This window comes from Suncus etruscus, chromosome 6 (assembly GCF_024139225.1).
Source record: "Suncus etruscus isolate mSunEtr1 chromosome 6, mSunEtr1.pri.cur, whole genome shotgun sequence".
NCBI classification, from domain to species: domain Eukaryota; kingdom Metazoa; phylum Chordata; class Mammalia; order Eulipotyphla; family Soricidae; genus Suncus; species Suncus etruscus.
The window spans coordinates 7,445,287-7,470,479 of record NC_064853.1 but is presented as its reverse complement, the minus strand read 5'-3'; the positions used below and the strand labels follow the sequence as shown (position 1 = coordinate 7,470,479).

Genomic DNA, 25,193 nt, shown 5'->3' with positions numbered 1-25,193 from the left:
GTTCTGGGTCGTTTCTGTGTCACCACCCAGCTCAGCTGTCTCAGAGCAAGGGCCGGGCAGGGTGCAGGCGCCCGTTGGTCTGGTCTTGGCACCACTCACCAGATTAAGTGCTGCCTTTTATCCAGGAAAGACTCAGAATCTTCTTACAGGGGACAGACAGACAGACAGACAGACAGACAGACAGGGGTGAGGTAAGGAGAGAAACTGGCTCCAAACTGGTCTCTTCTTGATTTTTACAGAGTTGATTGTTTTTGCTTTTTTCTTCAGTTTTTCTTTTTTGGGGGTTTGGGGCCACACCTGGTGGTGCTTAGGGATTACTCCTGGCTCTGTGCTCAGGGATCACTCCTGACCGTGTTCATGGGTTGCTGGGGATCGAACCTGGGTTGGCCGCGTGGAAGACACATGCCCTACCCGCTGTGCTATTGCTCCAGCCCTGCTTTAATTTTGCCTTTGCTGCAAATTCTTTCACTTATGGATTCCCCTATAAGACCCCTATGAGTGCAAGATTGAAGAGCGGCCCGAGGGGGGTCGTACCACTCAGTTTATGGGGAGACACTAGGGCACCTCACTGATCACCCAGAGAAGATGCCAATGAAGTTGAATGAGCCCCATAGCCCCAGCCTTTCAGACATGGGGGGAAGGGGTGTCCCTGAGGGAGCTGAAGGCAGCCAGGACTCACTAGGGAAAGGAGCTGCACAGCAGGACCCAAGGGGTAGCTGTGACCCCCTACTGGGCTGGGCCAGTCTTTGGGGGATGCCCTCTCCTGTGCAGGGCCTCATCTTCTGGGCGCCTCCCTTCTGCCTGGTGGGCCCCAGGCCATGCACCCTGCTACTTTCTCTGACCTCGGCCACTTGGCCTCTCGCCTCCCAGAGTTCACAGGGAGGTGACGCCTCCCTGCAAGGCCAGTTCCGTCCCCTCCGGGGGCCCTGGAGGCCTTTCCTGGCCTTCCTGCCTCACTGCATCTGCAGAGACTCAGTCCAGCTTTCAGTGCTCGCTCCAACCGCCCTGGAGGGAGGACCCAGCCTTGGGACTAGTGGGGGGCATGTGCAAACACGTACACACACACACACACACACACACACACACACACACACACACACACACACCCCTCCCTCAGCAGGAGTGGCTACATTTCCCTTCACCAAGGGGAGCAGACCAGATCACTTCAGGATTTGCTGAGTGAGCTTCTTGACAGGACTGGGGGGGGGGGGTGGGGGCACAGGGCAATGGGTCTCAGGCTCCCCCAGTCATTATTTTTAGTGGGGGCCATGCCCAGCAGTGCTCAGGGCTTGCTTTTGGCTCTCTGCTGCTCAGAGATCACTCCAGGCAGAAATTGGGGGTCTAGATGGGTCCTGGGGACAGAACTGAGCCAAGGCCATCTGTGCCATCTCTCCCAATCGGTCCCCTGGCCGTTACTTGGCACTTTGGGAAATCGCCTACATAGATGTTGCTGATCTGTAGTCCTGCCCACCTCGTCTGCCTCAGTTTCCCCACCAGTAGATTCACTAGGAACTGCAGGGCTGCCGTCCCTCCCACCCGTCTGGTGATGGTTCCTAACAGAGGTGTGAGAGGTGAGGTGTCACCCAGCTGGGGCTATCTTAGAAAACAGGGTAAACTGAGGCCTCACAGGTCCTGGCAAGAGCCCCTCACCCTGGCCTCCAGGCTGGCTCGGCAGGGCTGGCGCTGGCCCCAGGCCTGACCCGGGCCCAGTCTGCAGGGTGTTTGCCAGGGACCCCGCAGGGAGCTGGAGGGCCCGGCCCCACCTCCAGGCGTGTCTTTGGAAACTTGGCGTTGGCGTTGGGGAGGGCCGGGCTCCGCGGGAGCTGCGCTGTCATCCTGGCCGGGCTCTTTGTTGCCTCTGACAGGCCGGTCCCGCCACCACACACTTCAGCTGCCAACGCGCCTCGGTCACCCCATCCATCACGGGTGGGGCCCCCGGCCGCCCCGCTGCTTGCCTGCCACGGTTCCCGGCTGCCTGGAGCTGGGAGATAAACGGGCATGAACCGGCCCCCTGGCAGGGGTCAGCCCCTTCTGCCCTCATTAAAGTGCCAATCAAGAAGAGGAATGGGGCCCAGCCAGTGGGCTCCGCCTGCCTCCCCACCTCTCCTGGGCTTGCACCATCCATCGCCCTGCTGGGGCTGGAACTCGGGGCACACGTGCTCCTCACATGGGCTGCCTGGCTCTGTTTGTTCCCTCTTTGCCCTGGAACCAACCACCCCCGACATGCACACTATAAACAGTACCTTGGGGTGACCTCTTGGACTCAATGTTGGAAGGAGTCGGCCCTAGTGAGTCCGCACTCCCAAACAGCTGGGCTTGCTCCAAGCTCCATTTTGGTCCTGGGAGGTCACCCTCAAAGTTTGGAGGGTCCTGGACCTCCCTCTCTGTCTCTGGGGTATCTTGGGGTATTCCCTTCTATCCCACAGGAGGGCCCATGGAGGATGTAGGCATGGGGCACCCCACAGGAAGGGTTTTAGGGTTCCTTGGGACATCTCTGGAGGCCAAATCTTTCGTGTGTGGGGTGGGGTGGGGCTTTCCAGGAAGAAGATGAGAAATGGCTCTTTCTCACTGTCTGGACAAGTGAGAGGATGGGGAGCTCAAATGCCCCCTTGCCATGTGCCCAGAGCATGTACCAAGGCATTTGAGAAGAGCATCACTAGGGCTGGAGCCATAGCACAGCAGGGAGGGTATTTATTTGCCTTACACAGGCCAACCCATGGTTGATCCCCAACATCCCATAGGGTCCCCAGAGTAATCCCAGAAACTATTTAATTTATTTATTTTGGATTTTGAGTCATACCCGGCAGCGCTCAGGGGTTCCTCCTGGCTCTACACTTAGAAATCACTCCTGGCAGACTCAGGAGACCATATGGGATGCCGGGATTCGAACCACTGTCCTTCTGCATGCAAGGTAAATGCACTACCTCCATGTTATCTCTCTGGCCCCCAGAAACTATTTCTTTTTTTTTGTTTGTTTGTTTGTTTAGGGTCATACCCAGCAGTGCTCAGGGGTTACTCCTGGCTCTATGCTCAGAAATCGCTTCTGGCAGGCTCAGGGGACCATATGGGATGCTGGGATTCAAACCACCGACCTTCTGTAAGCAAGGCAAACGACTTACCTCCATGCTATCTCTCCCCAGAAACTATTTCTAAGCACAGTGTAGGGGAGTAAGTAACTCTTGAGCACCACTGGGGGTGACCTAAAATCAAACAACACAAACAAATAAACAAACAAGAAAAGAGAACCATTGGCATGGCTATATTTCAAATATAATATAAATGTTCCCATTTGGGAGGGAACTTACCACATGCCCAGACATGGCAAGTGGGCATCAGAAGTTTATTCCCCACCTCCCCTTCCCTTCAGGGGGATGCTGGTACTGTGGTGTGTGAAATGGTGGGTTGTGTATTCCACAATCTCTAGAGTGGGAGAGGGGGTTTTCCCATGCCCCAAATCCAAGTAGAACAAGCAGCCTTTCCGTCACAGGAAATAATCCACACACGGTTGGGAAGGAATAGCAGGCCAGAGACTCACACCAGTCTCTCCACCATGTGGAACCACGAGCCAAGATGGCAGCTCCCCCTCCAGGCCTTTGAGTAGCCTTTATTTGATAAACAGAGCCCACCCCAAAAGGGAAGGGAAAAAGTCAGAGGAGGAAGCAATGAGGAAACATCTTTTTATCAAGAAAACCAAAAGAACCAATCAAGAAATATCTAACTAGAAGGCAATATGAGGACCAATCCAAAGGCCTCTACCAACAGTGGTGACCCAGATTAGTGCGCCGAAGAGGTGCCCTGAGGTGGTCACAGTGTCAGCAGGGGTGCTGTCTATTTTAACCATGGTCTTGGAGCTCCTGTAGCTTCAAGGCCTGCACACACACTTCTGCTCCTTCCTAGAGCAGGGAATGGTCAGGAATACCTCATGACTGTGTGCTCAAAGCTCTTTATCACTATGGTGCTTGTTGGGGCAGGGCGGTGCCTTTCCTGTGGTGCTGGGGAAGGCCACCAGCATCTCTGTGGGCACTGGGGGCATGAACTTGTGGTCATGCACGTGGCAGGCAGCCCCTGCACTCTCCTGCTCTTCCTTGGTTGAGTCATTGCATCTTGATTTCTATCCATTTTGTTTTTGTTTGTTTTGGGCCACACCCGGCCATGCTCAGGGATCACTCCCAGGCATGCTTGGGGGATCACAGGCAGTGCCAGAGATCAAACCTGGGTCAGCCACATGTAAGGCGAGCACTTTAACCCTTGAACTCTTCAGCCCTTAATTAATATCCTAATCCTCCCAATTGATCTTTGTTTTATAGAACCTAAGTTGCGTGGCCTAAACAGTAACAGACTACAACATCCATGAGCTCAAACCTGACTGAAGAGTCTGTTCAGTCACTCATTCAAGACAAGCTCAGGCTAGTATGTCCAAGACCCTGGTCTCGGTCCTCATGTGAGCTCCTTGCTTCTGGGCTGGGCACAGGCTACAAATCAGACATGACCATGGAGACGGTGGACAGTGTGGGTGAGAGGGGAGGGAGGAAGTGGTTTGAGTGGGTTGGACATTGGTGGTGGGTATGAAGTTCGGAAGGGTGGACCATTGTGGGTGAAAGGGTAGGTGTTAGGCAAGAAATGGATACTTTGGCTAACAGGGCGGACAGCAGAGACTCTGGGCCCTCTCTCAGGGGGGCTGTGGTTAACAGCAGCTCTCACTCCCCCCTGTCCTTGGGGTGATCACATACGGTCTCTTTGGTAATGAGGCTGGTACCTTTGCTAATACAAGAAACCCAGGCTCAGTGCCTTTGGTCATATCTTGGCTGCTCATCCCAGAGTGGCCAGTGCTCATGCTCTGCCCACTGTTCCTTGGGGCCAGAGATGAAGGAACCCTGGCAGTCACCCCGGAGGCCTTCTGGGGGTCAGCTCAGACTGAGTCAACAAAATTGTTCTGAGGGGTTTGAGTAAAAGCAAAGTTTCAAGAATTACTCCAAAATTGTTGGCCCAGGGGCCGAAGAGACAGCACGGTGCTTGGGCGTTTGCCTTGCAAGCAGCCAATCCAGGATGGACGGTGGTTCGAATCCCAGTATCCCATATGGGATTCAGACATTACTAGGATATAGCACTGCTGGCTTCAGGCCCACCACTTACTTAGGAGCACCTTAAGAGCAACATTTGCACAAATATAAAAGTTTCACATAGTAATAAAATGGTTTTTTCCCTTCCTTGGTTAGAAATGAAATGTTTTCAATGGAAATTCATGAACTAAGCCAGATAGTACAGTGGGTAGAGCATTTTCCTTGCATATGGTCATCCCGATTCAATCCCCAATAGCCCATATAGTCCCCACAAGCCCAGCAGGAGTGATTCCTGAGTGCAGAACCAGGAGTAGCCCCTGAGCATCGATGGGTATGTTCCAAAAACAAACAAAAATTTCCATTCTGAAAGGAAGGCACCTCTGAAAAGATTTACTAGTAGATTGGAATCCAATGAGAGCAGCCTATGAACACCAAGACAGGTCCACTGCATCCATTCAAACAAGTACTCAGAGAACAAGGAACAATGAAGAAGTTGGGAAAACAGAACATTTAAGAACTGTGAGGCATGTTCTTGTACTGGAGGTTTCTGGAATGAAATAAAGAAGAGCATAAATAGGACAGAAAATATTTGTGCTTTTTTTTTCTTCTTGGTTTTTGGGTTACACTTGGAGGCATTCAGGGGTTACTCCTGGCTCTGCATTCAGAAATCGCTCTTGGCAGGCTCGGGGGACCATATGGAATGCCAGGATTCGAAACACCATCAGGACAGAAAATATTTGAAGAAAGGCTTAATATTTTCCTCAGTAAAGGACAAATACCAATGCACAGATTCACAAATCTCAGCACATTCTGAGAAGGGAAAGTGAAAACTTTTATTTAACTCTACACCCACATTTAGTAATCCTAACTATAAAGGTAAAAAAGTGCAGCAATTTGCCAGGTAGTTAAGCTGGCCAATCTGGGGAGAATCTGCTGGGCTCACCCAATGCTTTCCGATTCCCCAATGAGGACATGAGAAGCAGCAGCCTCAGACCAAAGTGTCTACTGCATTGCATTTCTCTTTATTCCAGAGTTGTCAGATACCAAACCAGACCCAAATGATTTAGAACATTTTCCATTGCCTTTTTTTTTTTTACAAATGATCTTTATTTAAACACCGTGATTACAAATATAATTGTAGTTGTATGATTACAGTCATGTAAAGAACACCCCCCTTCACCAGTGCAGGATTCCCACCACCAACTTCCCAGATCTATCTACTCCCCACCCCACCCTCACCTGTACTCGAGACAGGCTTTCTTTTTCCCTCATTCATTCACATTGTTGTGATAATTTTCAGTGTAGTTATTTCTCTAACTGCACTTATCACTCTATGTGGTGAGCTTCATGTCATGAGCTGCACCTACATGGGAAGATGGGGGGAAATAAGGGTTGGGACTGAGGCAGTAAAATATTAGAAATGAGATTTGTAGGGCAGTATCAAGGTCACAATACAAGATGGATGTTATGGATATATACTATATATATATATATATATATATAAATATATCCATACAATACTATCAATAGGAAAACAAGGAGAAAAAAATTTCAGTGACTGGTCCCAACATAAACCAGTACTAAAACGGCCCGCCCTTCTCCCAGAGCGCATTCCCATTAGTGTAGGGAGAGGTGGGGAGAGGGAAGCCTGAGGACCACTAAGAGTCCACCTGAAGCCACTTCTGGCCATCTGAGCTGGCACCCAGGGAACACAAAAGCAACTTCAGGAGAAGAAAACAATTCTCCTAGGGCTAGAGCGACAGGACAGCAGATGGGTCGTGCCTTGCATGCAGCTGGCCCAGGTTTGATCCCTGACATCCCATATAGTCTCCTATGTTGTTTTAATATATTGAGACTGTTCACAAATGTGTTGGGAGGGCGATGGTGAGGCCTTTCTCGGCTAGGCCCAGCTCCTGTGGCCCCTATGGCCTGGCGGGTCTGAAGGTTGTAGGGTGACAGCGGAGAAATTCACAAGGCAGTCAGATATTATTCTTATTTATCCCACTTGAATGATTAGAACAACCCACACCTGAAATGGGCAGGAAGAAGAGTCTGCTTGGGGAGAGAGAGAGGATAAGGAGAGTTAGAGAGAGAAGGGAGGGGCCAGAGAGATGGCATGGAGGTGGGGCGTTTGCCTTGCATGCTGAAGGATGGTGGTTCGAATCCCAGCATCCCACATGGTCCCCCGAGCCTGCCAGGAGCAGTTTCTGAGCGTGGAGCCAGGAGTAACCCCTGAGCGATGCTGACTGTGACCCCAAAACCAAAAACCAAAAAAAAAAAAAAAAAGAAGTAGAGAGAGAAGGAAAAATCAGCAGAGAGAATCAACAAGGAGAATCAGCAAAGGGGAGTTTTCAGTCAGCAACGAAGTCTGAAGAGCAGCTGAACGGAAGACAGAGGTCAAGAGAGCTAGAGAAGGAACAGAGATGTGGCTACTAGGTAAAGGCTTAGCATAGAAGTCATGTGTGAGAAAATGAACATGGCAATTAGGACCGTGAAATAAAGCCGGCTGACTCCTGGAACTTCATCTGACTTCTTTGGGAATGTCTCCGCCATCATCCTGCAAACCTTCAGACCTGCCAGGCCATAGGGTCTGCAGAAGCTGGGCCTAGCCGAGAGAGGCCTCACCCTCGCCTTCCCAACACACAAGTGAACAGTCTCAATATATTAAAATAACACTCCTAAACCTCAAACAATGACCCCTGAGCACAGAGCCAGGAGTAAGCCCTGAACACCACCAGATATGGCCCCCAAACCAACCAACCAACCAACCAAATTATCCAGAGAGCTCTTGTGTGTTTGCAGGCGTCTTTATGTAGCCTTCCTCCACATTCCACCACTGCAAACTCGAAGAGCGGGCAGTCAGGTGATTTCCAGCCAGGGGTCTCAAACTCAATTTACCTGGGGGCCGCAGGAGGCAAAGTCGGGGTGATCCTTGAGTGCAAAGTCAGTAGTAAGCCTTGAACATTGGGGGGTGTGACCCAAACAACTAAAACAAAACAAAACAAAACAAAAAAGGATTCCTCTAGGGCAGGGCCACAAAATATTGTATGGAGGGCCGTTTGTGGCCCTCGGGCTGCGAGTTTGAGACCCCTGCCTCACCTTCTCACACTGGAGCTGAAACCACACCAGCCGCAGAAGGTAACAGGGTTGAAGACCCTCCTGAACTTCCCAGGTGGGCAGAGATTAAATGAATGTGAGTCTAAAACCAAACCAGGTCAGGCTCTTTCCAGCCTTAAGCTGATGGCTGCTGAACAGAGCAATGGGATGTCATGGAAAATGTGTGTGTGTGTGTGTGTGTGTGTGTGTGTGTGTGTGTGTGTGTGTATGAGCACAACAAGGGACTTGAGGACAAAATAAACAGTAAGTATCTCTCAATAAAGATGGAGGCAGATCCAAGAGAGCCCCAAATCCATTCCTTTTTTTTGGGGGGGGGCACACCCATTGGACGCTCAGGGGTTACTCCTCGCTATGGGATCGAACCGCGGTCTATCCTAGGCTAGCGCTGGCAAGGCATACACCTTACCTCTAGCACCACCTTCCCGGCCCCATTCCTAAAGGCACTTTAGGAATAAGGGGGTTGCAGTCTTTGCTCTGGCCAAATATGGAGCGGGCAGGATGCTGTCACAGACTTGAAAACCCCCACCTCCAGGCTGTGATCTGAAATCTCCACACAGACTCTAATGACTCCCCTGAAGTTGGAGGGGTGCTACAAGGGGGCCGTGGAGGGGAGAGCAGCACCTCAGTCTGTGGGTGGCAATGAGAGAGGTGATTCTGTCTCATGGCTGAGCCTGCGGTATCCACCAGCTACAAGGTTGAGCACCTTAAACTGATTCTCTCCCAGAAGTTCAAGTGCATGGACAGGGATGATGAAGCATGACAGGAGGGTTTGTCAGCACGAATGGTCCACAGGGAAACAAGGCCATCGTGGTCTCCATTGCCATTTGCAGGACCTGAGGGTGAACCAACTGAGAAAGGACCTTCCTTTCCTGCCATTGAGGTCAGAGATGGATCTAGATAAAAGATGGACTGTTGGGGACCATAAGAGATGCCAAAACAGAGGCCAGGGAGACATCTATGGTTTTCAGGTGCTGAGTTGCTGTGACAGTGCCATGTGGATGGCCCAGGCCCATGTCTGTCTTTCCAACACCGCTGGACACAAAGGTTCTCTCCAAATAATGTGAATTCACCGATTCTGCCACATTGCTAGTGGCTGGGACCCACTGCTGCTTCCAAAATGACTTTGTTTTCATTAGTTTTTCCTTCCTTCCTTCCTTCCTTCCTTCCTTCCTTCCTTCCTTCCTTCCTTCCTTCCTTCCTTCCTTCCTTCCTTCCTTCCTTCCTTCCTTCCTTCCTTCTTTCTTCCTTCCTCCCTCCCTCCCCCCTCCCTTCTCCTTCCTTCCTTTCCCTTTCTTCCGCCCTTTCCCTTCCTTCCTTCCTCCCTTCCATCCTTCCTTCTCTCTTTCTTATTAAACCCACTGTGTTATCACTCCATCCCATGGGTTTCAGTTCCATCTTTTCCAAAGGAATGTATCTGAATCGGGTTCTGGATCTGTTCTACAGCTAGATCCCAAGGGTCCAGTCCTCATCCTGTTCCACAGCTAGACTTTCAGGGTCCTTAACCCGTCCAAGCCTGTCTTGCTCAAGGGTGGGCCCCTTTCCAACCTTCTTCACTTTGATTTTGTTGTTGTTGCTGTTGTTGTTGCTTTTCTGTGGGACACACCCAATGCTGCTCGGAGCTTACTCTAAGCTTACTCCTAGAAGTGCTCGGGGACCATGTGGAGTATCGGGGATAGAACCCAGTTTCCAATTCTGCTAAAGGCAACAGGACAATATTATTGAAGCAGAAACACACAGAAGGTTCGGCCGTTCCTCTTCTAAGACTTCAACTCCAGGTAGAACCCCCAGATGTGGGACAGGAAGTTCACTGTGGCCTTGGAAATAGCAAAAAGCTGAACCAAGGTGGCCAGATGGGAAATTGGCCAAGTGAGTGGGCCTTGGAGAGCTCTGTATGTGTTAAGGATGGTTTCTAAGAGCTATTATTCCTAGGTGTGGTGAAGAAAAGCAAGGAAGCGGTATACTGATAATTTTATAAACACAAGAGGGAGAATTATAAGCACATGCACACCTACATGATCACCTGGGCATGTAAGACTTATGGTGAGATAAACAGAAAGTCACTCACCCTGGAAAAACACACAGGAAGCGAGGGATGAGGGCGGGAAGAGTGGGAGGAAGGTAAAAGATAAAGAAACCAACATGCAAACAAACACCGGAGCCAGAGACGGGAAGGACAAACACCACCACTCAGACCACGCAATTTCCAGCTCTTGCTCCAAACATCGCCATGACCTTTGACCAAGACAGGGCTCAGGATTCTTTCTAGAAAATTCCACCAAAACGAAAGTTGGGCCCCACATGAAGCTCTGGTGAAGCTTCTGGTTTTATGGTGCTGCCTCCTGATGTTGGGGCTTAGAGACAGTGCCAGAATCCTGGGCTCCCAGCATGGGAGACAGACACCAGAGGCCTCTTTTCTGTTCTCATCCTGGGGACCTACCTTTGGAGACCCTAGAAATGCCTGAAGCTATTTCCTAAACCAAGTAGTCAGGAGATTGGAAACTTCCTGGGTGCTACTTCAGGGACAAATGTGAGGTGGGGAAAGGCTGCCATGTCATCCTAACACCTCTGACACCCAGGGCCCTGCATATTCCTTTTTTTCCTCAGCCCCTCACCTCAAGTGACAGGCATTATCCTTGACTCTGGGTGCTATGGCCTCATGAGAATGCCACGTGTCCCTCATAGCCTGATGGGCAGCTGGGCCAGCCCAGGGAAGGATATGACCACCCCAAAAGCTTTGGGGGGCCTGGGCTGGCCTGTGTTGAGGCCAGATTCTCTGGGACTAGACAAGGTTCCAAGCTCTCCTTAGGCTCCTCATTCCAGCATATCCAGGTTTCTTACAGCTCCCTGGGGCACAGGTTCTGCCCAACGGGACACCCAGAAGGACCCTCTAATGCAGACACCTGCTCACCTCGCCTGTGAGGTGATAGGAACATCACCTCATGGTCCACCCATGACTTCTCTCACCAGACCTCCCAGATGGGGTAAATTGTGCCTGAGGGGGAACCCCATCCTCTCAGCACATTCCTGGGGGGAACGCCATCCTCTCAGCACAAGATCCCGCTTCTCTGTGGCCTTCCTGGTGGGCCTCACACAGTCACTACCAGGGATGAGCCTGAGATTTGGGGACACCAGTGGCTATGGTACTGTAGCCAGAGGGCACTGTAGGGCCCAGATGGCAAGAGAAAAGCCCCAGTGTGCCGGTTCTGGGGGGCTGCAGCCCCTCATTCCTGCCCCCCCCAGACTGCCACTCTCTTAGGGGCCACCAATGAGCTCAGAACCTTCCCAAGGTGCCTCTCAAGTCCCTTCTGTGGCCCCCACTCCCAGCTGAGCCTCCACTTCACATAATGGGGACCAGAATGTCTAACCCACTCACACAGCCCTATCCCTTCACCTGTGGGGTGCCGACACCCCAACACTGATTATCTGACACAGGACTCAGAGCCCAAGTTAGAGGCCTCATATGGTTGCATCTCACTACCAGCTTCTCACAGGGACCTCAAGTTCCTGTTTCTGTCCTGGTCACCCACTGGCCACCCCATTGCGCCCCACTGAAAGTACCCACAGGGACACAGACACCCTGAGGCTGTGTCTGCCCTCACGCACATAATCACCCAGGAGACTGAGGTGAAGGTTCTGTCAGCCCTGCCCATCTCTGTCTTGGGCCTACCACATCCCCCCTTGGCCCCATCCTGGCCTGCTTTGGCTACACTAAAGAACTCCCAATTCCAACCAAGGCTGTCAAAGGCCCTTTTAGGTAATTTGCTGCAGTGTCAAGGGGCTGCATGACTTTCCTGGTCTATTTGCTGAAAGAACCTTGTTCAGGACATCAGCTCCCAAGTCCTCACTTGATCCTGTCCTGATACTTGAGGCTTTTGGTCAAACCCCTGAGAGCAGTGTCCGAGTGACACAGTTTGGCACTGCAGTGGGAGTGGGTGTCTCCTGCGCTTCCTGACAGGATGTGGAGAGAGCTGGCCTGAAGGCCGGAACGTCTGCTGGATCTTCAGATTTCTGAAGACAGATGAAAACCGTCAGGGGATATGGGTACTTTGTCTTTTGTCAGATTCAGTCAATTTTGCCTCTCAGAGATGGGTCCATTTTATCACCATGTGCTCACTTCGGCAGCACATATACTAAAATTGGAACGATATAGAGAAGATTAGCATGGCTCCTGCGCAAAGATGACATTTTACCACCATGACAATCATAGTTGGGAATTATCACTCTGAACAAGATTTAGGGACTGAAAGGAAGGAATAGTACAGCAACTATGGAGCTGAGAGAGAGAGAGAGAGAGAGAGAGAGAGAGAGAGAGAGAGAGAGAGAGAGAGAGAGAGAGAGAGAGAGAGAGAGAGAGAGAGAAGCATTTGTCAAAAGGGCAGGCTGTGGGTGGGATGGGAGGGAAACTGGGGACACTGGTAGTGGGAAATGAATACTAGTGAAGGGATGGTTGAGGGAATATTGTATGACCAAAACTCAACCATCAAAACCTTTTTTTTTTTTGAGGGGCTCACACCCAAAGGTCCTCAGGGGTTACTCCTGGCAGGCTCAGGGGGCATATGGGATGCCAGGGATCAAACCTAGTAGGCAAATGCCCTACCTGCTGTGCTATCACTCTGGTTCCTATCAACAACTTTTTAACTATCTCATGGTGATTTAATTTAACAAATGAAAAGAAGGGGGCCAGAGTGGTGGCACAGCGGTTGGGCGTTTACCTTGCATGCGGCTGTCCTAGGATGGACCGCAGTTCGATCCTCCAGCGTCCCATATGGTTCCCTAAGTCAGGAGCAATTTATGAGCACATAGTCAGGAGTAACCCCTAAGAGTCACCAGGTATGGCCCCAAAACCAAAAAAAAAAAAAAAAAAAAAAAGAAAGAAAGAAGAAAAGAGAAAGAAAGAAAAGAACCCATTTTATTGGAGTTCTTGTATCTGGAGGTGAGATGTTTCACCGTGTCCCTGCTTTCAATGTCTGCAGTCTGTCATGATCAGCTTCTTTGGGTGGGGATAGATAGGAAATCTCCCAGGAAAGAGAGAAACAGGAAAACAACAGGCAGATAAAACACAAGACAAAAGCACAGACAAGAAAGTTGGGGAGCCAAGAGATGTCAGTTCATCTTCTCAATGCAAGAAAGACATGAGAACAATAAGAACTGCAGATGGCCAGAGACAGTGCATGGGTAGGGCACTAGCTTAGCGCACTGCTAAGCTCAGGTTTGATCCCTGTCCCCCCATATGATCCCCTGAGCACTGCCAGGAGTGATTCCTGAGCATAGTCAGGTATGGGCTAACATCCCCTAGTACTTCCCAACCTCCCCCAAAAGAATAGACTCACAGAAACAAGGGTGCCCATTCCTAAATCCAAATTCTGGTTATGGTCACAGAATACCACTAGGTTTTAAGACCTCCCTCAACCCCCCTGAATACTTTGAGGATTTAGTTCACTGTCATTTGTTCCCTCATTTCCAACCTGCTTACTCTAGTCCAGGATGCAGGGGGCTGAAACTAACCAGGCAACTTGGGGTGCTGGACAGAAGTGATCCCGGATAGGATGTCCTTCCCTCACATACATTTCTGCCAGGAACAGTGAGAGAATACTCAGGTACTGCCAGTGATCCTCGGGGGACACCTCTGGACATGGAAGGCCGGGCGAGCCAAAGCAGACCTGGGGAGCACAGTGAATCCCCAGACAGTGGCTTCAGTTGGAAACCACAGTGGTTTTCTTGTCATAAGAAAATAATGCTTTTCAGGGGCCTGTTGCATTAATTATTACAGGAAGTCAAGCAGCCCGGTCACAGGTCTGTTCGTAGCTGGTGGGTTTTGAAAGGGAAGCAATTCAAGGCCAGCCGCCTTCTCTCCCTTCTCCGTCCCTCTTTGGAAAAGTGCTGGTGTGGCTTTGTGATTTCCACAGAGCCCCCCTTTAGGGAAATGATGGCTAATGGCTCAGTTCTAATTGTATAAGCAAAACAAACATTGCTTGTTTGTTTGTTTGTTTGTTTTTGGCTACACCTGATAGTGCTCAGGGCTCACTTCTGGCAGTGTTCAGGGGACTATATGGGGTGTCAGGGATCGAACCTGGGTTGGCTGCATGGAAGGCAAATGCTCTCCCTGCTGTACTATCACTCTAGCCCCCAAATACAAGACTTTTTTTTGGGGGGGGGGCCCACACCTGGCAGCACTCAGGGGCTACTCCTGGCTCTGTGCTCAGAAGTTACTCCTGGAAGACTAGGGGATTGTTATGGGAGGCCATGAATCAAACCCAGGTCAGCAAGACAAATGCCTTACCCTGCTGTGTTATTGCTTTGGCCCCATTTTTTTTGTTTTCGTTTTTTTTTTTTTTTTTGAGCCACACCCAGTGGCCCTCAGGGGTTTCTCTGGGCTCTATGTTCAGAAATCGCTCCTGGCAGGCTCAGCGGACCATATGGGATTTTGGGGATGGAACTATCATTTTGACTCCCACAATATATTTTTACATTTAAAAAAAAAAAAGGCACAAAAAGGGGGCGGAGAGACAGCATGGAGGTAAAGCGTTTGCCTTGTATGCATAAGGTCAGTGGTTTGAATCCCGGCATCCCATATGGTTCCCCGAGCCTGCCAGGAGCGATTTCTGAATGTAGAGCCAGGAGTAACCCCTGAGCACTGCCGGGTGTGACCCAAAAAACAAACAAACAAACAAACAAAACAAAAACAAAACAAAACAAAAAAGAGCAAAATAAGAGAGAAGTCCATAAGCCAAGACCCTCAGGGAGCCCTAGGCTGTTTCGGGGTGTGTGTGTGTGTGTGTGTGTGTGTGTGTGTGTGTGTGTGGAAACCCAGGGTTCAGGAAAGGCTCAGCCATACAAGATGATCATTTGATGCTGGTGCTTATAGGATTGCAAAGCAACAAAACCCAAACCCATCCAAAATTTCCAGCGGACGTTTCTGTCCCCAATCTCAGTGACAGCATCCAGATACTCAGGGAGGACAGAAAGCAGAGTGGCTGTCAACCCTGGTTTCGTGGGTTTCACTGGGTAGTCGTGGGCAGGGGTCCAGATGGGGTAGTACCACAGGGACACAGGGAGGCCGCTGCTGGCCTCTGGCTGACCCACCATGCACACATCTGCCCTCTCCAGGCACGGTCCCCACACTGTCACCTCCTCCGTGCCGTCCAGTCTAGCCGGTCACTTCCTTTCTGGAAATCTCTCCTCTCCCCCACCCACGCCTCCAGTCCCTCTCTCAGCTGCCTGTGCCAGCTCAGCCTCCCACACGGCCCCATAAATGCCGAGTTCCCAGGCCTGCTCCGCCCATCCCCTCTCACCTCCACCGCGCCCGAGCCAAGCTAAGGGCTGGAGGCCAAACGGCCCCCCACGAGCTCCTGCGGTTCCCAAGTGCCCTTTTTCCAGGGCTGCTTCTGGAGGCCATGGGGATGTCAGGTCCACGTGCTCAGATCCCAGAAGCTGCCAGAAGCACCCAGAAGGGAGTGAGAGGACACCAGCCCCAAGCAGCTTCACTCGTGTCCATTCTGGTCCACTGGTTGTGTAAGCTTGACACCCACGAGGCCTTTCTGGGCCTCCATCATTCTGGCCGCTGTCTCTGGCATCTCCGGCCCTGACCCCACTCTGCTGCTGTCTTACTCTGACCTGTACCCCTCGCCAGCCATCACTGATGTCCCTGCTCATGACCTATATCCCTGTCACCTGACTCAAAGTCCTGTCTTCAGCCTGCTGGCCCCTTCTGTTCTCTCTATGCTCAATGGGGTATTTTCAAAATGCCAACCTGGCTGTAAATTTTTTTTTTATATTTTTGGGGAACCATACTCCTGGCTCTGTGCTCAGAAATCTCTCCTGTAGGCTCGGGGTACCATATGGGATGCTGGGGATCGAACCCGGGTCCATCCAGGTTGGTTTTGTGCAAGACACACTATCACTCCAGCCCTGGTCGTGAACTCTTCTACCTAAGACCGTGCGCCATATGGCCCCACTGTCCAGCCGCAGCTGACCTGACTATTCTGGCTCTAGCCTCATCCTCCCCCTACCCCAATGTCACTACAGGTTCCTGCTGCCCCAGGAGAAGCTCCAGGATGGTGGCCTTCAGAGCCACATTTTCAAGAGAACTCCCCAAGCAGGAGGGAGCATTGCAGGCTTCGGCCAAACCTGTCATCACTCCCTGTGGCCCCTGTGAAACTCCATGTATAGACAAGAATCGTGAAGGTGGGACCTTCCTGGAGTGCTTCCAGGGAGCTGTCTCAGCCCCCTCAGGGCTCACTCAGGTCTTCCAGAGGTCAAGCTGACCCCAGGCACGCAGCGCCTCCAAGGAAGGCAAAAAAACGGGCCAGGACTGAGTGAGTCAGCCTGGCTCCGCACAAGGGGTAAGGCTAGATGGCCCCCCGGGATGCAGCAGGGCGGGCTGGTTTCAGGATAGGACATCAGGCCATGGCTGCCATCTGTGGGCCACGGTTCCAGCCCACCCCCGGCCCTGCAGATTTAGAGGGGTGTTAAACAGCTTCATGGCAGCTGCCACCTCCTTCCTGGCGCTTCTCGCTCATGCTTACTTGAAGCCTCACTGACCGGGCTGACAGCAGCATTAAAATTAGAAATCGCATCTCAAGCCACTCGAGGATGTAGGTCAGAACTTTGCTGCACAAAGACTGTAAGATCATAGAAGATTTGGGGCAGGAGATATAGCACAGCGGTAGGGTGTTTGCCTTGCACAAAACCGATCAAGGACAGATGGTGGTTCGAATCCAGGTGTCCCATATGGTCCCCAGATCCTGCCAGGAGCAATTTCTTTTCCCTTTTTCTTTTTCTTTTTGGTTTTTGGGTCACACCCGGCGTTGCTCAGGGGTTACTCCTGGCTGTCTGCTCAGAAATAGCTCCTGGCAGGCACAGGGGACCATATGGGACACCGGGATTTGATCCAACCACTTTTGGTCCTGGATAGGCTGCTTGCAAGGCAAACGCCGCTGTGCTATCTCTCCGGGCCCCAGGAGCAATTTCTGAGTGAAGCCAGGAGTAACCCCTGAGTGGCGGCAGGTGTGACACCCCCCAAAAAAAATCATAGAAGATTTAATTAATCAAGTCTATAAACATGGACCTTTATGGAAGGCTGCATGGGGGCTTTGTCTTTACACATGTACCTGTGTGTCTGTCTGCTCTGAGGAGATGGATAGATGAGTGCATGCATGGAGGTACTTCAATGATAGTAACAAAGTAGTTTTTTTCTAGATTTGGAAATTATAAACATTCCTCGATAGCTCCTAGATCAAAGGATGCATTTCAAGTAAAACTGAAAACTACACACAGGGGTTAGAGAGAGAGCACAGTGGGTAGGGCATTTGCCTTGCACATAGATCTAGATCTGATCCCTGACACCCTCTTGGATCCCTTGAGCCCTGCCAGAAGTGATGCCAGAGCCAGGAGTAAGCCCTGAACACTGCTGGGCGTGGTCCAAAAACTCAAGCACTTCCCCCCCTCCCAAATAAGTTATTCTGAGGGACCAAGGAAAAAACACAAAAGGCTGAACATAGGTTTCACATGTAAAAGGGTGAGGGCCCATCCTTGGCACCCCAGGGTGCCACACCTTCCAGAGTCTCTCCACTAAGAATGAGCAGAGTTTTTAGACATTGTTTTCATTTCCAAGAGCAGGCCCCACCTTTTCTCACCGCACCTCGGTTTTGGCGTGATTTGAATGGTTCTTGGAGAGTTCAAGAGGGCGAGGGCCATGGGGTGAGGCCAGGCCTGCCTGACATTTCTTTGTGTTTTGTTTTGTTTCTTAGGTCACACCTGGCGGTGCTCAGAATTTACTCCTGGATCTGAGCTCAAGGGCCTTACATGGTGCAGGGGATGAACTAGGATGAACCATCAAGGCCAGCGCCCTACCTGCTGTGCTATTTCTCCAATGTCAGGGGTGACATTTCTTGATTTAAATCGGTTTCCACCTTGGTCCAGGCACACAGATGCCAAGGCAACCTGGGTTGCTGGAAGTTTGCAGTCACCAGTCCCAGTAGCCTTATTTACCTAGCACCTGTGCTATTATCATGTGTTACCACTTCACATTTCCCTCTATAAATCCTCGCCACCTCCTGTCCCCTTCTTCACCCAGTTCCCCAGGAAAAGAAGAAATCAGAGTCTCTGGGATTTTCCACTCTATCTATGTATCTATGTATGTATCTATGTATGTATCTATGTATCTATCTATCTATCTATCCATCCATCCAAGGGATTTTCCACCCTATCTATCTATCTATCTATCTATCTATCTATCTATCTATCTATCTATCTATCTATCTATCTATCTATCTAGCCAGCTGGTCTTTCTCCCCACCCTATCTATCTATCTATCTATCTATCTATCTATCTATCTATCTATCTATCTATCTATCTATCTATCTATCTATCTATCTATCTATCTATCTATCTATCATCTATCCAGCCAGCCAGCTGGTCTTTCTCCCCACCCTATCTATCTATCTATCTATCTATCTATCTATCTATCTATCTATCTATCTATCTATCTATCTATCTATCTATCTATCATCTATCCAGCCAGCCAGCCAGCCAGCTGGTCTTTCTCCCCAAGTACCAATATTTCTCTCCTTCCCTTCCCCATTACTCCAGACAGTGGCCACATTCCAGTCTCTACTCTCCACCTGCCATATGTGTCTCTCGCTCGTGTGCCTGGCCTAAACTCCAGATATATTCCAGATACTCTCCAGTGGCCAGGTATTAGCGGGACCCCGAATTCCCTATATTCAAACTGACCCCTAAATCCGCTCCTCCTGAGGGTTCCCTAAACCATGAACTTTCCTGCAGAGCCAGACCAGGAATCTGGGTATAGACAGGGCCTGGCTAGGAGCCGCCTACACTGAGTAATAGCAAAGGTCACGTCGCCTGGCTTTTCGAGTGTTGAAATAGATGTAGCATTTGTCTTGGGTGAGGGTCGAGGATCTATGGAACATCCAAGAAACTGGAAGAAAGCATGAAGTCTGGGAAGTCAAACAAAGCATTTTATTCCACAGGAAGAAAAAAATAACAACTCTGGTATGAGAAACTGATTCCAATCTTAACAGACTGGTCGCTGCCATCTTGTGCACATGCCAGAGAACCATATCTTCCATTTTCCAGATTTTTACTGAGCATTGATTTGGAGGCAAACGATGTTTAACAACAAAGTAGCCCCGAGCCTGCTGCACATCACGGCGAGTCCCCAGCAGCAGTGGGAATATAATGGGGGTTTGATGCAGCGCCTCTCGTTTCTCAGGCGCAGCACATGGGCGCATTATGGGCAAACAGCAAACCCTGTAGCCAGCTCTGGGCAGGTGTGACAGGAGCCACCGACTGCACTGGGGTGTTAGTTGGAATGGTCTGATGGCTTCCCCCTGGATTTCTCCTTATCTGGCTTATCTGACTCTCTGAGAGGAGACAGGCTCCAGGCTTAAGAATGAACAGCAGGAGAAAGAATCCTGATTTGATGGACACCGCACAGGCCAAGGAAGCCCAGAGCAAGGGCAGCATCTGCTTCCTCCAATACTCTGGATTTCTTCCCCAGCCGACCAGAAAACCATGTCAAGGCCCCAGAACCTTTTCACGGAGCCTGGTGCAGAGGGATGAGGACAGAGCAGAGATGATCTGCCCTTTGCAATCTCAATTTACACTTGTCTTCTATTGTCAAATGCCCACATCATGGCACATGCCATCAGCTCCTCCACTCTGGCTGGAGTGGAGGGAGCCAAGGAGGGCACGGGAACTTCCTGAGCACCTTTCTGCACCCAGAACCAGAGTCTGTGGTTAAGCACTGCCCTGGGGGACCCCTGCTGCAGCTGCCATCAGGAGCCTCAATCTAGGGGAGCGTAGCTGCGGGCAGGGACTACTGAGGACTAAAACACACGCCCTACTAGTGGTGGCGGAGCAGGGACCCTGTGACTGCAGGGGATGCTGTGTGGCTGTCCCACTGGTGCAGGGGCTGACAAAGGATGGATGGCCACCACGCTGCCACATCTTGTGGCTAAGTCACACAAAACCTGCCCCTTTCAAAAACCAAGGTTTGCCCTTGTGATGCCCAGACCCACAGAGAGCTCTTAAGGCCACTGCCCTGGAGCCCAGTCCCCCCCTCCTCTCTCTCCCTTTCTACACACACACACACACACACACACACACACACACACACACACACACACACACACACACACACACACAGTCCCCCCCCCTCTCTCCCTTTCTACACACACACACACACACACACACACACACACACACACACACACACACACACACACACACACACACACACACACACACACACGAGGGAGAGGGAGCCAGACCAATTTAGCTGTGTCTTGGAAGAGTTGAATTCAAGGTTTCTTAACTCCCAGATCTTCTCCATATCAGCTGATACTCAAGCCTCAGGACTGAGAGCAGAGAGTGACCCATTTTATAAAAATAATATTTTTATTGTTTTAAATATTTGGGACATACCTGGCAATACTCAGGGCTTACTCCTGGCTCTGGGCAGTGCTTAGGAAACCATATGAGGTGCCAGGAAGTGAACCTGGGTTAGAGTAAAGGCAAGCTTTACTCACTGTCCTATCTGTCTAGCCCTAAAATTAAGAACTTAAAACCACAAAGCCATCCCTTCCTTTCTTTTTGTTTGCTTGTTTTTGTTTTTGGGCCAAACCTGGCAGTACTCAGGCTTTATTCCTGGCTCTGAGCTCAGGGGTTATTCCTGGTAGGCTCAGGGGGACCAACTAGGATGCCAGACATCAAACCTGGGTCAGCTGTGTGCAATCCAAATGCCCTTCCCACGGTGTTATTTCTTGGGCCCCTCAGCCCCTCCATCATGCGGGGTAGCCCCCCCCCCCCCCCCGGCTGCTCTGATGGTTCATTGTTTGCAGGAAAAAGGACATAGCGCAGTCACAGGAGAGCCCGCATACCCAAGGCCCCTGACTATTAGGACTCAGATCTCATTCCTGTCCTGACCTGGAGTCTTCAGGCTGCTGGGTCAGGGCCTGCCTGGGGCATTAAGACAAGCAGTGCCCAGGTTTTCTCAGCCTCAGCAGGTCCCAGTGCCAACAGCCTCTGGGCTGTGAAGTTTGCACAGATAGATAGTTCTGAAGGTTCTGCTTACTTTGATATAAGAGCCTTTAATACCTAGAACTGATGCTCTCTGATAATAACTCAGGTAATACACAAACACCCGTTCTGAGAGACAGAGGGAGAGAAAAAAGAAAGAGAAAGAGAGTGTGCAAGAAAACCCCAAGTGGATTGCAAAAACACCTCTGATGCTCTGGGAACTGGCTTTCAGGCAGGTCAAAGGCTGGTGGAGCTGGCTCCTGGCATGTCTCCCACATCTCTTCAGGGACAGCCGGGGCACCAGCTCCCGCCAGATGCCAGGCTGGTAGGCCCGGATGTGACCACCATGCGTTTGTGGCCCCAGCCACTCTGTTGCTAACATGGCAGCTTCCAGACTAACACCGGCACCTCCCCACTTTGAGCAGGCCTTTGTGGAGTGAGCATCCCGATCAGACATGTAAACTTAGTGCAATAGAAGATCCGATATAGTTTTATAGAACTTTACACATCACAGGCCCTGTCCAGAAACACTGCTGGATATTTACAGACACACAGTTGTACATATATACATGTTGACAAAATACAGGGCACTCTGGCATCTGATTCATCGCAGTAGACTTCTCACTTTGGAAGCAATACCTTCCGAAAATTACTTCCCCGTCATCGAGTGGGACCCCGCCTGGTTGCCCCACAAATACGGTTTCCCCTGCACCCCCACCACAGGAATTCACTCTCCCGCCTTCTTCGATGTCGGCCCCCAAACCTCGCTCTGGTTCTGCCTCTAACTGATGCCGAGCTGCAGCCAGGCCCATCAGGACCCGCTTCGGAGCTGGCATGTCCCCCCCACCGCAGCTGCGAGTTCTCAGGAGTCCAGCTCCAACTGCTCTTGGTTCTCGCTGAGTCTCAGCATAAGTTGCTGTTCATAATAAAGGCTCTTTGCATAGTTTATTTCCTGGGATAACTTGACAGCGAGGACCTCTGACTTCACGTGCACCTGAAGCGCAGGAGAGATGGTGACATCAGGCATGATCACAGGACACTCTCTGCACCTCCCCCCCCACTGTGTTTGGAGCCCAGGGACCCCCAACTCCTGGTTCACAAGGAGGCAAGGTTCAACCTTCAAAGCTAACACACTCCCGAGTCACTCGAAGCTCAGAGATGGAGCAGTGTTGCAGAGTCAGAGGGAGAGGGGAGGCTGCACCAGGACAGGCTCCTCTGGGATGAACTTCGGTAATGGACCAGCCCCCACTTAAACCAAGGATCCCAGGGGAGGCCCGCACAGGCCAAACCCCACCCCAGCGCATTCCTGAGGCCGGGAAGGTCAGGGATTCCCGAGGAGAGCAGCTGGGCACGGCTGGCCTGGCTGCTATTTCTGATGGCCCTGGGCTGAGGGAGGCAAGATAAAGCCCTTGCTGAGCACTGGATGGTTCTCCTGGGGGACGTGTAGGACAAACACCACCACCTGCTGGGCCCGGGCAAAGGGGGGGGGGATGGGGGGAGGTGCACTGCTGGAAGTCTCCCCTGGAACCCTGAGCCCCTGGCCACAGTTGGGCTGTCACATCATAGCTGAAAAGCACTGAACAGCCCAGAATGCTGGTTATAAACTGATCCTGAGTCTTTCTTCCTTTTTCTTTCTTTTCTTTTCTTTTTTTGGTTTTGAGCCACACCCCTACAGGGCTCATGGGACCATATAGGATGCTGGGACTGAACCCAGGTTGGCCACATGTAAGACAAGCACCCTACCCACTGAACCCTCTCTCTGGCCCCAGGGATCCAAATTTTTGCAGAGTCCCGTGTTAACAAGACCTGGCACCCTTGAAAGTAGTGTAGACAGTCTATTCAGAAACACTGATCAATGGTGCTTTGGCACTAAAGAAGGTCTATGCTAGAGGTCACTTCTTTGCTGACCCCCTTCCCCAAACAAAGTGAGCATTTCCATTGTCACAGGAGAAAAAGTGAGAAACCGCTGTGTTCTTGCACCTTCTGGAGGCTGCCGCTCACATGTGAGGGGAAAAAAATTCCAGGGATGGTGCTAGGCAGTGTCCACGATGAACCATGCAGGACCATGAGCCGCACGCCCAACCCTGGGATCACCCACAGGGAAAGACCAGGCTGAGGCACTCACCATGGGCTTCTGGTGGGAGGGGCCAGGGAAGGCCACCCCACTGCTGGTGCTCCCCGCCTTCTTGGTCACCTGCACGTACACCTTCCCGTGGTCTTTGGAGACCAGGCAGTGGTAGAGGTCGTCGTACTTGACCTCGAGGAAGATGGCCTCCCGGTCCACGTAGTCGCCGCTCTTGAGGAAGTATACAGCCTTGGAGGAGATGAGAACGCAGTAGCTGTCTGTGTTCTCCACGGCGATGAAGCTGCGGGAGGACAGAGGGCAGTGACCACTAAGTCCCCAGAGACTGGGCACCCCCTCTGTCTTCTCCCTCAGCCACCCTCTGCTGTCTCCACTCCCACATCCATTGTGGCCTCTCCAGAAAACCCCATGGGCTCAGGTCCCCGCCATATCCACCCTCCCTTCTGGGTAGCTCCTTCGGGAGTTCCTATGCCCCTCAGAATACAAGCACCTCCTCTTCCAGAGGTGCCCAGATGAGAGAGACATGAGCTCAGCAGCCTCCAGTTCATCCTGGATGAGGAACGGCACCCCGGGGACCCGTGGAGACCACTTCTGGGGGGAATGTCCTTGTCACGACAGAAGGAGCTGGGGCCAGCGCTCACACCTCATCTCTGCCCACACCTCCTTCTGTGGCACAAGCTCCCGTTTTTCTCCCCAACCCCCCAGGTGCCAAACCTGCCCCCACACCCCAAGGTTTGACCACCAAAGCCCCCCAAATGCTGTCTTTCAGAGCGGTGCCTTGCTGGTGGAATGGGGGTGTACTAACGACACCACTCTAGGCCTCCCGAAGCACCCACTCCAAGGGTTCAGGTCTGCTTAGTTCCTGCTACCAGCAAGACAAACACTAGGGTTGACTGTTCTTAGGCTAGTCAGGTGCTAGAGGGGTTCCCTACCCCTAGCCCAGCCCTGGCTCAGCCCAGAGCATATATCCCCCGTTTCCCAGCACTGCAACAGGAACTAGCTGAGCAGGGGAGGGCAGGACAGGGACAGGGGTAGGGGGAAGCAGACTGGCTGGTGTGTGGACCAAGGCAGGATGAAGAGATCCCAGATGGAAATGACCCATAGCTGGGGTGCAGAGAGACTGTCCAGCTGGGGGAGAGTACAGGTCTAGGCTTCCAGCAAGCACCCAAGGGACACACAGTCACCACATGATACACTCCCCCACCACCGTCCCAACCATCTTGGCAAGCTCACAGCTCACAGGGCTCAGTGGAATTTGCCAGGGCATAGCAGGGCACAAGGATGTTGGGTGTATTTAACCCAGGATTTAAATTAAATGTCTCCTCAGAATAATCTCAGAATTCTTGATTTAATGTTTTGAAAATCTGGCTAACCATTACCTTTGACCAGAGCACCTGGATAATCAACTGAACAGAGGTCGCTGATTTTGGGACCATCTACAAATATTCAACTGCACGGGGGGTCAGGTTTTAGCAGATTCTTTTCTGACTAGAAAGAGGCACTCAGTGAATACTATTCCTTTCCTTGAATCTTTCTTTCTGAGACTGTACCTATTGCTATAAAGATTATATTTATGATCACATTCTCAACTCTATATAACTTGGGCTTAAATTGTTTTTCTTTTTTGATCTCAATCTCTATGAAATTTCTCAAGTAGACAAAATAAAAAAAATCCACAGGAACATAATTATAAAGGGAATTTAAAAATAAATGGAGAATCTAAAAACACAAAACAAAAAAAAAGAATAGCCAGTGCGATAGTACAGTGCGTAGGGTGTTTGCCTTGCACGTAGCCAACCTGAGTTTGATCCCCGACATTCCATAGAGTCCCCAAGCCTGCTAGGAATAACCCTTGAACACTGCCAGGAATGGTCCAAAATCCAATGAGCCCC

At 51.1% G+C, this 25,193-nt stretch overlaps 1 protein-coding gene and 1 non-coding gene across 2 annotated transcripts in view; one reads left to right on the top strand and one right to left on the bottom strand.

The window, feature by feature from the left end:
- Positions 1–12,283: 12,283 nt before the first annotated feature.
- On the top strand, positions 12,284–12,386 carry LOC126012323 (U6 spliceosomal RNA). The gene has a single exon (XR_007496838.1). It is a non-coding gene; the product is annotated as a U6 spliceosomal RNA (small nuclear RNA).
- Positions 12,387–21,681: 9,295 nt separating this feature from the next.
- VPS13D (vacuolar protein sorting 13 homolog D) overlaps positions 21,682–25,193 on the bottom strand; it is a 279,559-nt gene continuing 276,047 nt past the window's right edge. Inside the window, exons 69-70 of the mRNA XM_049775406.1 lie at positions 23,344–23,584; positions 21,682–22,212 (exon numbers count right to left, since the gene is read on the bottom strand). Of these exons, the coding sequence (XP_049631363.1) occupies positions 22,081–22,212; positions 23,344–23,584 (373 nt within the window). The 3' untranslated portion in view covers positions 21,682–22,080. The remainder of the gene's footprint in view (positions 22,213–23,343; positions 23,585–25,193) is intronic.